The sequence below is a fragment of the Phaenicophaeus curvirostris genome, chromosome 13, assembly GCF_032191515.1.
Source record: "Phaenicophaeus curvirostris isolate KB17595 chromosome 13, BPBGC_Pcur_1.0, whole genome shotgun sequence".
Lineage (NCBI taxonomy): Eukaryota > Metazoa > Chordata > Aves > Cuculiformes > Cuculidae > Phaenicophaeus > Phaenicophaeus curvirostris.
The window spans coordinates 4,117,711-4,132,476 of NC_091404.1; the positions used below are offsets into that span (position 1 = coordinate 4,117,711).

The 14,766-nt window shown below is 43.3% G+C and overlaps 2 protein-coding genes across 3 annotated transcripts in view; one reads left to right on the forward strand and one right to left on the reverse strand.

Moving 5' to 3' along the window:
• The window catches only part of ATP7A (ATPase copper transporting alpha), a 31,822-nt gene extending 21,736 nt beyond the window's left edge, over positions 1-10,086 (forward strand). For both annotated transcript variants that reach the window (XM_069868021.1, XM_069868022.1), the window contains 10 exons: positions 243-377; positions 1,156-1,350; positions 1,568-1,750; positions 2,030-2,243; positions 2,873-3,019; positions 3,456-3,598; positions 3,941-4,144; positions 4,749-4,866; positions 5,561-5,663; positions 6,161-10,086. In XM_069868021.1, coding sequence (XP_069724122.1) covers positions 243-377; positions 1,156-1,350; positions 1,568-1,750; positions 2,030-2,243; positions 2,873-3,019; positions 3,456-3,598; positions 3,941-4,144; positions 4,749-4,866; positions 5,561-5,663; positions 6,161-6,437 — 1,719 coding nt within the window. In that variant the 3' untranslated portion in view covers positions 6,438-10,086. The remainder of the gene's footprint in view (positions 1-242; positions 378-1,155; positions 1,351-1,567; positions 1,751-2,029; positions 2,244-2,872; positions 3,020-3,455; positions 3,599-3,940; positions 4,145-4,748; positions 4,867-5,560; positions 5,664-6,160) is intronic.
• ATRX (ATRX chromatin remodeler) overlaps positions 1-14,766 on the reverse strand; it is a 478,294-nt gene that overhangs the window by 126,719 nt on the left and 336,809 nt on the right. The gene's annotated exons all lie outside the window — the stretch shown is intronic.

The window sequence follows — 14,766 nt, forward strand, 5'->3', positions numbered from 1 at the left end:
TAATTTGAAGAGTGGCTGAGATTTAAATATAAATTGCTGTTGGGTAATGAAGCACCTTGCTGGGTAAGGACCTTGATACAGTCTACTGTTCCAAGTCTCATTGTCTTATTAATTAAATATGTAATTGTACAACGTGGTATGCCAAATGCGCTGCAAACAGAAGCTGTGACTACAGCTATGTCTTAAGGCATATAAGAGAGTAAGCGTGATGTTGCTGGAACTGACATGTTTCTCCTTTCTAGGCTCCTATCCAGCAATTTGCAGACAAACTTAGTGGCTACTTCGTTCCTTGTATTGTGGCTGTCTCTGTGGTTACCCTTTTTGCCTGGATTATAATTGGATTTGTGGATTTTGAAATAATAGAAAAATACTTTCTGGTAAGGAAAGTCTCCTTAAACACCTTCTGAAATATTTAATAAATAGTTAGCCTACACATCTGTCAGGCTATGATGGTTCCCTTCTGAGTTATCCTTGCAGGCAGTTGTGGAGTATAGATATTAGAATATTGTAGGGAAGCTCGATGCAACGTAGGGAAGATACATAATGTATTATTTTAGGCTATAGATGTTATATTGATTTCCCAAATTCCATTCCTTCTCTGTGGGGAAAAGAAGTCCCTTGTGTCACAAGCTACGATTCTGCAGCTAGTTTTGTTAGCAGCACTCTGTGTAAATTCATCTTTGATATCAGTGGTATTCATCTTCATTAGAGATGGCAGAGGAGGACGAGGATCCTAACTGGTACCTTAGGGTTGCTTACATTGCAGGTTTTTTGGTGCATGACTATTTCTGATTAGAATTGATTAGTTTCCAGGAAAGCAGTCTTCACATCCTCCTTCTTTGTTACTGTATGCCTTGTTGGTAGGGCATCTGTTATTACCTTACAGTGTTAAAGAGTTCTTAGAGCATGTGGTACCTTATTTAGGAAGATGGCATAAATAAAACAGATTGCAGGTATAAGTAGTACAGAGGAGAACTTAGTCATGAGTTAGTCATTCATCTTAGCTTTTGTATAGTTTGCCTGTGCTTGACTTTTAATATTAATACTTTCACTTATATATCAGCAAACTTTTTAAGCATCAAAGGCAATGGTGGTTGAATGTAGTGTTTTTGTTGTTCGGTTTCTTCTATTACTGAAAGGAACTTCTGTCACCAGGGTTACAATAAGAGCATCTCTGAAGCCGAAGTGATCATCCGCTTTGCTTTCCAAGCCTCTATCACGGTCTTGTGTATTGCTTGCCCCTGTTCTCTGGGATTAGCCACCCCGACAGCTGTGATGGTGGGAACTGGCGTAGGAGCTCAGAACGGCATCCTGATCAAAGGAGGGGAGCCCTTAGAGATGGCTCATAAGGTAAGAAGTGTGGGTTGGTACAGGAGCTCTAAAGGCAGGTGTCAGCAGCACTTTGCCACCCGCTGCCTGAGCAGAGTGTTACATGTACATCAGCGAACGTTAGTAAGCAACACATGATCAGTACGTGTTGATAAGCTTTGTTAAATTGGGTGGTTTCCTGAGGAAGCTACGCGTTAAGGCTTTGTCCATTGAATGAATTCTTTCTGTCTCACTGCAGGTAAAGGTGGTTGTATTTGACAAAACAGGTACTATTACTCATGGGACTCCAGAAGTGATGCAGGTGAAGTTTCTAGTGGAGGGTAACCAGCTACCGCGTAATAAAATGCTGGCGATTGTGGGGACTGCAGAGAGTAACAGTGAGCATCCTCTGGGAGTGGCAATAACAAAATACTGCAAAAAGGTAAGTTACTTGTACAGGAAAAGAGTGATTTGTTATGGAAGAACCTCTCTTGCAATACTTAATATGTATGAATAGTCTTGTGTTATTTAGAAAGTACTTGATGTATTCAGTTGTGGAGTCACATAGATCACTTAATACTGCACTAGATGTGCTGGATACTCAAACTTACGTTTTGATGATTGATTGAATATTTTTCTGCTCCTGTTAGTGCAGTCAAACTAACCCTTTAGCACACTTTTGTATGTTTAAAAACTGTCTGTTTGCATCGTTTTTCTTCAGGAACTGGACTCAGAAACCCTTGGGACATGTACAGATTTTCAGGTAGTTCCGGGCTGCGGCATTAGTTGTAAAGTCACCAATATTGAAGCATTGCTCTACAGGAAAAATAAAATGGTAGAGGAAAACAATATTAAAAATGTGACACTTGTGAAAATTGAGGAAGATACAAATGAATCGGTGCAACCTGCTTTGATTATTGATGCCGAACTACCAAGTAAGTTAAGTCTGGTTTGTAGAATAAAATAGCTAATTTTTTCTCTTGTGTCTTTAAGATCCTTAATATGGTCATTTTGTCAGCCCTGGAGAACTGGGCTTGCGTGAAGGCAAACATGAAATAGTTGGTGATTAGTTTTTCATGCTCGCACATCACTCAGGACATTTTCATTAAATATAAGTTACCTATTGAATATGGGTCTGGAAAATCACATAGGAATTGTCTTTCAGTTCCCTTTGGCTTTGCATTCCTTCATCCCAAATAACCATTTTCTAGCCAGAACTATTTATATTTGCACAATTAGCAGCTTTTCAATCAGCTCATTTATTAGATCTTTTGACTATATTGGGCTGTTCCTTGTAAATTACAAACACTGAGAAAGGGACTTGGTCCTTCACTGTCCTTTGAACTGTGATTCTTGGTCCATGGACATGGTAACTACCCACTAATGAAGAAATGTGAGTGTCTGTCTTGTCCAGAACATGTGAAAAGCCTGGTAGGGCAGAAAGTATTGAGAGAATTTCTGCATTCTCTGTATTATTCTCTGCTGGGAAAACCTGGATAGGATTAGCTGAAGGGAAGCTTCCTTGTTATCCGTCTGATGGTAGGATTGTATTTTCTTCCTTCAGCTACTCTGACTTCTCAGAAATACTCTGTTCTCATTGGGAACCGGGAGTGGATGAACAGAAATGGCCTCCTTGTTAAAAATGAAGTTGATAGAGCCATGATGGAGCACGAGCGGAGAGGTCGCACAGCAGTTCTAGCAGCTGTCGATGGTGAGTTCAGTGCCATCTGGTTTCATTCAGAGGTTGATTTGTCACTATTTAGGCAGAAAGTAATAAGTAGTAATGTTGTAGCGGCTATACCTGAAGCAGAATAATGGGATGAAAAGGGATCATTAGCTAGTTTTATAGCGCTTCCGTAAGAGAAAGGCCTCTTCCTGCCTTTCTTATTTGACAGGACCGTTGGACATAACACAAAGATTTTCAAGACAGCAAAGGGGGAGAAAGGAGAGAGAAGGATTTTTTTGTTGTTGGGCAGTCCAAGTATTGCCTTGAATGTTGCTGCCCCGCTGTCTGTTCTTGTTCTGCTTTTCACTGTCGATGTTACTGTTTCTGGAATTGGTCTTACTGGAGGAAAAGAAGAGTTACTTTTTTTCTAAAGCAATGAGGATCTTTATTACAAACACATCCTTTCCTTCTGTTCCACTAGGAGTGCTTTGTGGCTTGATAGCTATCGCTGATACTGTGAAACCAGAAGCTGAGCTGGCAGTCTACACTTTGAAGAATATGGGATTAGAAGTCGTCCTAATGACTGGTGACAACAGCAAAACCGCAAGATCTATTGCCTCTCAGGTAACGTATTACACGTGTGTTTGGATTTGAAGCTTGCTACGAACCACTAGAGGAACGATATTGTGTCACGTTGAAACTGCTTGTGGTTGGCATAGAACCAGTCTATTGTGAAAAATGGGGATTGTTAACAGATTCAGAATAAGGAGGGGGATGGAAGAAGCATTTTTTAATGGAAATGGCATCCCCTTTGAATTCAGAGCTATTAATGTCGTCCGTGGTTTGGTCTTTAGCTTATGAGTGTGTTAACATGGGTTTCAGCCTTCCTAGTGACATCGCTAGAGGCAGGAGCTTTGATAGTTGGTAGAAAAGCTGCACAACAGTGTTGTACTTTCTCTTTTTTAGGTTGGCATCACCAAAGTGTTCGCAGAGGTTCTTCCCTCTCACAAAGTAGCCAAAGTGAAACAATTACAAGACGAAGGAAAACGGGTGGCCATGGTTGGAGATGGCATCAATGACTCCCCAGCCCTGGCAATGGCCAACGTGGGAATTGCTATTGGCACGGGTACTGATGTGGCCATTGAGGCAGCTGATGTGGTTCTAATTAAGGTAAGAAATAAGAGTGGCTCATTAAAATGAGATTATAAGAGGGATTAGAAGGCCCAGGATGTCAGACTGCTGCTGAGGTGTACAGCCTTCAGAAGTGAGGAGAACTGGAGCAGAGAAGAAATTGTCTTCGTCATGTTTATTTAGTGTAGTGATAGTTATTCCATGAAGGACACTTCCCTGTTTCCTGACTACTACAAATTTTGGGGTAATTAAAGTTTGAGAGTGGAGAAAGGAGGGAAAAAGTGACCCAACCTTTGGCAAACACAAATTATATTTCAGTAACATACCACACTACCTCACCTCTTACGCATCTTAGTGTTATGATCACTGGTTACACATCAACAGCGCTGTGACAGAAATTGTGGGCAGTGTCCGGAGCTGCACTGCGCGGTGCTGCACACATCGTTTGGGTTATGAAAACTTCTGGAACAAGGTTGGTGCTGATCGTACAGGCTCTATGCAGACAAACTAGAGCAGCTTACAGAATGCCTACTCCATGTAGTCTGTTACATCCAGCTGGAGCTAAAATAGGAGTGTAACAACACCGCACGCATGCTTTTTTTCCCCTTTCTCCAACATCTCCAATAAACATATTACTTTGCAGGATGACTTGATGGATGTGGTAGCAAGTATAGATTTATCAAGGAAAACTGTGAAGAGGATCCGGATCAACTTTGTCTTTGCTCTGATTTATAATCTCGTTGGAGTTCCCATAGCTGCTGGTAGGTGAATATTTCCCTGTATTAAGGTTGTACATAGTGAGCAGAAGATGGCAGTGATTTACTGTTGTGTGGAAAAACATCATTTTTTTCTGTTTTGAACTGTCAATAAGTACAGGGTTCTCTGCCTGGGGATGCTGCAGAGGTGTGTTTGTGAGAATCATAGAATGGTTTGGTCAGAAGGGAACTCAAAGCCCATCCAGTTCCACCTCCTGCCATGGGCAGGGACACCTCCCGCTGGATCAGGAGCTCCAAGCCCCATCCAACCTGGCCTTGAACACCTCCAGGGATGGGGCAGCCACAGCTCCCCTGGGCAACCTGGGCCAGTGAGATGCCCTCCTCCCACATTAGGGATATTGTGGATACGCTCAGCACCTCAGAATAACTTTAAGGTAAAGGTTTCTTGAATGAGCCTGCTCCTGTGAACAAGCAGTTTACTGCAAGGCAGGCAAGACATGCCTCCCTCTGAATTTCAGCCTGCGTGACGCATCCAGCTGTGCTCACCGGTAGGTTCTAGCTGAGACAGAGCACAAATATTTATGTATTTAAATATGTGTCATTTAACACTAAACTAAATTCCTATTTATTCATATATTGGAATACAACTAAAATTAGACAGTCCTTGGGAAAAGTATGTGTTAACACATGAATAATGCTGTGTTCCTGCTCCGAACATCATGCTGTTTTCTTTTTCTAGGGGTCTTCCTGCCCATTGGTTTGGTTTTGCAGCCCTGGATGGGATCTGCAGCAATGGCTGCCTCCTCTGTTTCCGTTGTCCTTTCTTCTTTGCTGTTAAAGATGTGAGTATGTTCTGGCCTGTAATTTGGATTTGGAACTCAGGTCTTTTGCTCTGAATGGCAGAAAATAAGCATGGGACTATGACAGATATCAGAGCTTTTAGAAGAAGTTGCTGCGTTTTTCATTGCGTTACTGCTCCCTGCTCCGCAGCCAGGAGCAGCGCGGCCCTCTGCTGGGAGCAGCATCTTTTGCTCTTCAGTTAACATGCAAGGTTTCAGGAGGAGAATAGAAGAGCTGGTGAATGTAGCTACAGTGGTTGTCTCTCAACAGATAAATTTTGCAGATGCTCATCACAACTGAAGCAGCAAAACACTGTGATGTGAATTAGCCTCTTGTTGTGTAGTAGCCTTGCAAAATCTGACACTTTGATCGCTGTGTTATTGATCAAAATATAAATGTTTCTACCTTGTGTATGACCATAGTATGTAGGCTAGTGTCTTTCCATATTTTAGTATACTCCAACCTGAGATGTATTGTTATCATACTTTTTCTTCCTTAGGTACCAGAAACCAAGTTCTGAGAAGCTCAGGTTCCAGGCTTGCGACCCAATGAGGCACAAGAGCCCATCAGAAATCAGTGTCCGCATTGGAATTGATGAGACTGGGACAGGCTCTCCTAAACTGAGCTTAATGGATCGAATCAGCAATTACAGCAGAGCCTCTATAAATTCTCTCTTTTCAGACAAGCGGTCAGTGAACAGCATAGTTCTTCCTGAACCAGACAAGCATTCGCTTTTGGTGGGAGATTTTGGAGAAGATGATGACACGGCGTTATGAAAGACTCGCTCCTTTCCTCTGACCCTGGCTAAGTGGAAAACAAAAACCTGAATCAAGACAAAAAACCAATCAAAACAGCTATCTGGAAGTCTGTGCATGTGCTGATCGTTTCTGGAGGTCTTTTCAGACTTAATTCTTCTTTAATGTAGAATTCTGGGGTTTTTGCTGTGACTTTCCAGGCTCTGTTCTTTGGGTTTTTTTAACTAGACATACCAAATGAAATGGTGCAGGGGCTGTTAATGCTTGCAGGCAGGGGCTGTGTTACTGTTCTGGTTTCACCAAGGCTAAACTGTGACAGTTACTGTTCCATGAAGCTTGCAGAATAGCCTTTTTTTTTGGCAAAACATCAAAATACAATTAAGGAAACTAAGGAACCAGAAACTTATTTCACAGCCTTATTGTTGAAGGTGTCCCTGCTCCATTGCAGTGGATTGGAGTGGATGATCTGTAGAGGTCCCTTCCAACCCAGACTATTCTGTAACAGTCTACTTCATGCATAGTTAAGTTTAGTACTGTGTTAGAAAATTATAAATTACTGCATCTGCAGAATACCGAAGGTTCTGTGTTTGCAGATCTATGTGCCTTACTTTGGAACTTCCAGGATCCCTCTTGTTCCCATAGCCTGCCTTCTACCAGAAATGGTTCCTCTGAAATGCCTTTTCTTTTCACAAACATCTTCTTCCAGCTTTTCACACTCCTCGGTTCAAATCATCTCACTGTTTGCGATCTGGATTCCTGCAGGACAGAGAACAGAGAGGTTTTTGGGTTTGCGTTCTGACATTGTACCTACAAAGTCTGTGCTTCACCCCCCTTGTACACTCCAGCCACTACCGTCATCTGCTTGAAGTTTGAATGGGTTGGAAGGTTTGCCCATTCCTAACCTCTCCTAAACCAAAAACTCTCGCAACATCTGAATACAACATGAACGTGATGTGGTAACAGCCGAAGTGTTTAGCTTTTAAGAAGGCAGCAGCCTTCTAGCACTCCTTAAATGAGCTGAAATAGTTCGGACGGGTATCATGCGGACGGCCTTTAAATCTCTCGCAGTGCAGTCTTTGCGGGTATCTAACACCATCACGGAATGTATCGTGCGTCAGATACTGCACTAACATCAGCTGCTTGTGAAGAAAGGTGTTTGTATACCAGGGATGGTCCAGAATCCACTCCGCAGACTGATCCAAACCTCCTTTCCTTGGGATGTTCAGTTACAGGCTCTCTGAGTTAAGACAGTCTGCATCTGTTACTGAACCAAAATATCAAAATGCAGGTTTTGATCATGAGCTCATGAATATTAGAAATATTCTAAATGAGAAATAAAGGTGTTCATCGCCCTGTAGCCAGCTGTTTCTTACTTAATAAATTGTGTTCTGTAGCTCCTCTGCCGAGACAGTGATCTGAAGCAATTGCTAGGCATGATAATGTTGAATTACAGTATGAAATACAGTCCATGGTGTAAACGTAATTCCAGTTTGTGCTTGTGGAGGAGAAATAGTCAGTTCAGAGTATGATAAAGAGTTCTCTGTAATTGTTCTAGTTCTAAACTTGAAGTCTGATGTCAGTGCAGAGATCATGTAGGTAAAAAGCCTTAAGTAAATCGCTTTTCCATTTTATCTGAGAGCTACCAGAGAAATACCAGTGTATGAAAAGAGAGGAGTTGTGCTACAGAGTACCTTGTTGGTAAATCAGTGTTTGTTATATTGCAGTGAGGAGAACGTTGTTTGTTGCAGACACTAGTTTAAAATAGTTCTGTTGCAGGATTTAGGTTTTTAGTACCCCAACATGAGTTTAGGTTATTTTTTTTTTAATTTGATTACAGCTAAATGCATATATTTTAGTGTTAAATGCCAAGATATGTTACTGCAAAGCCATTCCGTGAGATGTTGTTCTCAGTTTTCAGCAACAAAGCTGTTTCTTACAAAGCCAATAGTTACCTAAAACCTGTTTGTTTGCGTTACGATGGTTTTTAAGCGCTTCATGACCATGCAGACTTTTTTCCAAATTATTTCTGTTTATCCACATTCATTCTCTGTGTTGTTCTTGGCAAGATTCTGTAGGTGCACAGGAAATACTCCATGAATTTTTGTCTGGATTCCGCTGATGGGTGGTCTTAATCATGTAGTGAAGACACAAGGCAAATCCTAGGAAGCTTTCGGAAGGAGAGTTCCGCTGCTGCAGGTGCTGGTTATAGGGCACGTAAACAACAGACATCCTGCTCTTATTGCAGGAAATAGAGTAGTAATTCAGGATTAAATTCCTGGCAGCATGAAGAATTTGTTAAATTATTTCTGAATATATTCTTACAGCACTTTGGCTTCAACCTTTTGCTGTCCAAACTGTATGTAGGTTGACCGTTTACAGTGGAACGCTGGCTTTACCACAGACTTGTTTGCAATGCTGATGTTTTTCAGGCTTTTCCATTTTCTGTGAAGCCCAGCATTTTGTGCCACGACAGCAAAATAAGGCTACTTTTCAAAACCAAGGATACTTAATGAGGTGCGGAGATGATTGTCGGGGAGTAAGGAAGAGTAAAATGCTGGCTGAGAGGGAATGGGTTGGCAGCTTGTAATCAAACTTCAGAAAGAGAACATAAGAGTAGTGTTAGCCCAGAACTAGTGAGCGTAAGGTGGTTGTGGTAAATCTAGGCTTGAATTGATGAGCTACACCAGGTGTTAGGTTCTGAGGCAGCTTCTGTTAGAGCTGGTATGGGTGGAAAGCAAATTATTCTCACCTTTTTGAGAGAGGCTTGCATGAAGGGATGCCGGTGAAAGCAGTGGTCTGGACTCGCGGACCCAGGAAGCCACATTCAATCCAGTTTTCCTCTTCAGGAAAACCTGTCTGGAGTTGTCTTCTGAACTTGAATTTAGTACCCAGTGTCTTTGAATAATGTATAGCTGATTTAGAAATTCAGAGTCTGGATCGTTGACAGTAGGTTCTGTCCAACCACCCCCCTAGGTGTGATGCTGGCTTTCAGAATGTTTATCTTGTTATTAAAATCTTATATAAGGTGCTTTATGTTGAAGAACCAAATTATTTTTTCAGTGTGAATGTACAGTGCAAGTGAAATATTGTGGGAGCTGAACGTTTTCCCAAATAAAAGTGTTTGAATATGTAAATATGTTGCTCCTCTTGGAGACATTGGATTCAGGAATTTAAAATATCACTTAGAAACACGGTTACAGACAAAATTTTACTCCTAGTGTGTCTATTTTACTGTTTTCTGTAACTAGCTATTTATAGAACCTGTCCTCTATTTATAAAACAAAGTACATGTGCTGAGGCTTTAAAAACTGCTCTTTGAATCTTGCCAATAAACTTTTAAAAGAGTAGACACTTGAAATTTTATATGAAAAAGAATGTGAAGCTGATAAAACACAACGGAAGCAAGCAAGCATTTTTATTTATTAAAAACTATGTTTATTATTTTTGCTTAGAACTTCCAGTGAAATGTTTTGAAGTTGAGATTTTTTTTTATTCAATTTTGGTATAAAGAACGGAGAAGAGAAAGCTGTTGTGGAATGTTAGTTTAGTGCTGTTACATGTCTTTACATCCAGAAACATGTAGTCTCACGCTTCCAATTCTTTTTAAGACTGTGCTTCTCATTATAAAGGCAATTATAAGCTATATAATAAAAATATAACATGTTTTAAATCGTGTTCTGTGATCTCCTTTAAATACTTCTTTTGCTGACCTAACATAACCTGCTGCCAGCCAGGTGGAATGTCTCCCTGTTCCTTCCTCCGTGCTGTTCGTGAGACGTGGTGCCTCGGGGATGCGACGGTGCTGGGTTGCCCTGCAGGAGGCTGCCCTGTGCGCACAGGACGGAGGTGATGGAAGCAGCTTTGTGTGTCACCAGCACCACGACTTCCCCAAGGCGGGGAGCGCTCTGGGTGGAAAGGCGAAGCGATGTTTCTTTTTTAGCCTGTTCAGCAAAAGGCTGAAGATCGGGGTTTCTTAGGTACGTTTCTAGCTCTGCTAAACCATGTGCACAAAACCGCCGGCTGTTGGCAAGCGGTGTTAGTGAAAGTTGAGAAACTGGAATAATCACCATGTAAAAGAGCTTCACTGTATTACAGAGGAGCTGAGACTGGCAGAGATGGCTGGAGGTCGCTTAGTCATAGAATCATAGAATCACCAGGCTGGAAGAGACCCACCGGATCATCAAGTCCAACCATTCCCATCAATCACTAAACCATGTCCCTCAGCACCTCGTCCACCCGTGCCTTAAACCCCTCCAGGGAAGGTGACTCAACCACCTCCCCAGCAGCCTGTTCCAGTGCCCAATGACCCTTTCAGTGAAAAAATTTTTCCTAATGTCCAGCCTAAATCTCCCCTTGTGGAGCTTGAGGCCATTCCCTCTTGTCCTGTCCCCTGTCACTTGGGAGAAGAGCCCAGCTCCCTCCTCTCCACAACCTCCTTTCAGGTAGTTGGAGAGAGCAATGAGGTCTCCCCTCAGCCTCCTCTTCTCCAGGCTAAACACCCCCAGCTCTCTCAGCCGTCCCTCATAAGGCCTGTTCTCCAGCCCCCTCACCAGCTTCATTGCTCTTCTCTGGACTCTCTCCAGAGCCTCAACATCCTTCTTGTGGGGAGGGGCCCAGAACTGAACACAGGATTCGAGGAGCGGTCTCCCCAGTGCCGGGTACAGAGGGAGGATAACCTCCCTGGACCTGCTGGTCATGCTGTTTCTGATCCAAGCCAAGATGCCATTGGCCTTCTTGGCCACCTGGGCCACTGCTGGCTCCTGTTCAGTCGCTGTCAACCAACACCCCCAGGTCCCTCTCCTCCAGGCAGCTTTCTAGACAGACTTCTCCTAGTCTGTAGCTGCACAGGGTTGTTGTGCCCCAAGTGCAGGACCCGGCATTTGCCCTTGTTAAACCTCATCCCGTTGGTCTCAGCCCAGCGGTCCAGCCTGTTCAGATCCCTTTGGAGCCTCCCTACCCTCCAGCAGATCCACCCTTCCAAAACCTGTCAAAGCCGCTAAGCTAAAGCCAGTTACCTGGGACTGAGGCTTTTAGTATCTCCACAACCTCTCTGAGCTGTCTGTTCCGGAGATCACTCACCCTTCGCAGTAAAAAGTGTTTTCTTGCGTTCAGGTGAAGTTTCCTGTGTCTCCTCCTTTGGTGTCTGGGGTGACTCTGCTTGGCTAGAGCTGGATGAGCAGATGCTGCAGCACGGGGAAGAGTCCGCAAGGAGGTGAATGAGCGAGGCACGGGAGAGATCCCACGGGCTGTACCGGCTTGTTTAGTGACCCACCAATCTTACGCAGAATGAGTCTTTGCGCTCGCTCTGCAGTTGTGCAGAAGACTCAGTTTGCATCCACGTCTTTCCAAGATGGAATTTTTCATTCAATTAAGACACAACCTTGTAATTTCATTATCTTGGGCTGACTCTCATTGGCCTAATATGCGCCAACACAGATGGAAACCTACAGATTTTAGCACTTGTGGTTTTGAAAATACAGGTTCATGGCACAGAAATAGTAACCAAATCCTCCAAGTTTGTTTAATTTAGGCCATTAGTTATTTTGGCCTAAGAGAGTGTGTGATCATTCCTGTTTTCAACAGAACAGCCTCTCTTAGCTGTGACTGAATGTAAAAAAATAAACCAAAAATTGCTGGAACCTTTTTTTTTTTTTTGCGTGTATATCCAGCTACAGTTGTGCAGGCGATTTGTTTAGTGAAGCGGAGGACAGGCTGAGAGAGCTGGGCTTGTTCAGCCTGGAGAAGAGAAGGCTCCAAGGAGACCTTAGAGCTGCTTCCAGTACTGAAAGGGGCTCTAGGAAAGCCAGGGAGGGGCTCTGGATCAGGGAGTGGAGGGACAGGCCAAGGGGGAATGGTTTCGAGCTGAAAGAGGGGAGATTGAGATGAGATCATGGGAACAAGACGAGCACACAATCAAGTGGAAAGCTTGTAAGTGGATCAGAAGAAGAAGAGAACAAGTCTTATGAGGAGCGGCTGAGGGAACTGGGGTTGTTTAGCTTGGAGAAGCGGAGGCATTTTCAAAAGGGGAGAACTCATCACTGCCTACAACTACCTGAAAGGAGGTTATAGAGGTGGGTGCTGGTCTCTTCTCCCAAGTGACAAGCGATTGGGCAAGGGGGAATGGCCTCAAGCTGCACCAGGGGAGGTTCAGATTGGACATTAGGAAAAAAACTTTCACAGAAAAGTGATATACAGACATATAAAGTTGAGAGCTAACATTTGGAATAAAACAAGCTGTTTCTCACTCTTTCCTGAACTACTACTGTCTCTCTCACGCTCCCTTATCTTTCCTACAAGATACCTGTGCTTGATTATTGCACTACTGCAAGAAGAGAAAACTTGGAATCTGTGCTGAAGCCTGTTTTTAAGTGGAAGCTTAAAGTGTAGAGACTGGTTATAAAAGCAGGAAGTTTCTGAAGACTGGATCATGTGATACAGATGGAGATGCAGATTCCTGGTCTCCAAACCACAGCCCTCCAGTCTGATTCATGTAAGTAGGCACATCAGTGCAACAAAGTCCATGATCTGTCCAAGCTTGCCACACTCCCATTCCTTTAGGCTAAACGAAGCAGGCAGGCGAGGGCTACATCAGTCTGAAGTGCAGCTTCTGTCTCATATTCATAGAATACGAGAAGTGACTTCCTAGGACAGTCAGGTCAAACACCAGAACCTTGTTTCTCTCATTACCAGCCCTTTGCCCTCCTAGTTTGTTGTACTGGTTAATTTAAAAATAGAGGTCTTGAACTGTTTGCATGGGCTTTTTTCTTTAAATATTTGCAGTATATTCTAAACATTTCACAACAGAAGGGAAGGACAGAAAGGTGACTCAGGCGTGGAAATAAGCTTTGAGTCTCGAACATGTCTGCAATACTTCCCCTTTCCTTGTATCTTCTTTCTAACACACAGACTCTGGTGCCCTGGCCATATCCATCTGGAATCACATTCTGACACTGCAAGTTCTTGTGTGACGTCCCCCAATTCCCCTACTTCTTCACAAAAAAAAAAGGAGAAAAAGCAAGCAAGCATAAAACCAGAGCACACTTGATGAACTATAGCTGTGGTTCTGCCCAAACCAACGGGTCCTTCTAATTTCAGATGACAGTTGCAGTACAGTGAGTCCTTTTGAGCTTTCTTGGTCAGTTTTATTTGTGGTTTGCTTAGTCCTTTATTCCTGGATTCTTCCCCCTGGGGATGAGCAAGTGTCCCGCTGTCCCCTCTCCACAGCCAGCTAGGGGATAACACAGTTTTCTTCCTTCTTAACGTTACCGTGGGTGCTCAGGTTACTGTGTTCGTGCCACGCACTGTCACGTGGGACATTTCTCCTCTGTCTTTCTTCACTCTTAGGAGGTAGCATGCAAGTTTTTTTTTTTTTAAATGAAGCCTTGTACTAATTAATGAATCCATTTAGCAGGGAAAGGAATAGGTGCTGTGAGGATGCATTGTGGACTGCAGCTGGAACAAGCCTTCCTTTCCGAGTCAGCATCCAGGAATCCAGCTGCTGCTTTTGAAGAAAGCAGCACAGCCCGAAGTGGAGCGGAGAGAGGAAACAGATTCATTTCAGAATGGTTAAATAGTCCCAGCTCCTGAGGATCTGAGTACCCCTCCAGATCAAGTATGTGAGGAAGAAACAAACCAAATCAGTACTGGTTTTGAAAAGCTGGAAGAATCTTGTATCTGGGAGAGCAGGCAGGTTCCAGCTCCCTGATAGCTGCCGTTTTCCAGGAAAACATCATTCCATGGCACTGGCTGATTTATTTCTAATTGTCCAGTGTCCATACAACTTTAAATGTGCGGCTGTGATACAAGAAGTAGTTACTACTACAAAAAGTGGAATATTTTGATTTAAGCTGAAGTAGAGTTCAGTTTATCCAACTAACTGTACATTTTTAAAAGGGGAGACCTTATCGATGCCTACAACTACCTGAGAAAAGGGCGCAGAGAGGCAGGTGCTGGGGTCGTTTAGCCTGGAGAAGAGGAGGCTGAGGGGAGACCTCATTGCTCTCTCCAACTACCTGAAAGGAGGTTGTGGAGAGGAGGGAGCTGGGCTCTTCTCCCAAGTAACAGGTGGGTAGGACAAAGGGAATGGCCTCAAGCTGCACCAGGGGAGGTTCAGGCTGGACATTAGGAAAAGATTTTTCACTGAAAACAGCTTCGCTGGTGAAGTCACCCTCCCTGGAGGTGTTCAAACCACGAGTAGGTGGGGTACTGAAGGGAATGGTGTAATGGCAGATATGGAGGGCTGGGCTCATGATCTCAGGTCTCTTCCAACCTTGTGATTCTATGATTCAGGGAACAAGAAATAGGGAAAGAGCACCTGGCAGAGTTCTGGGGAGGAATTTTCTATGTTCCC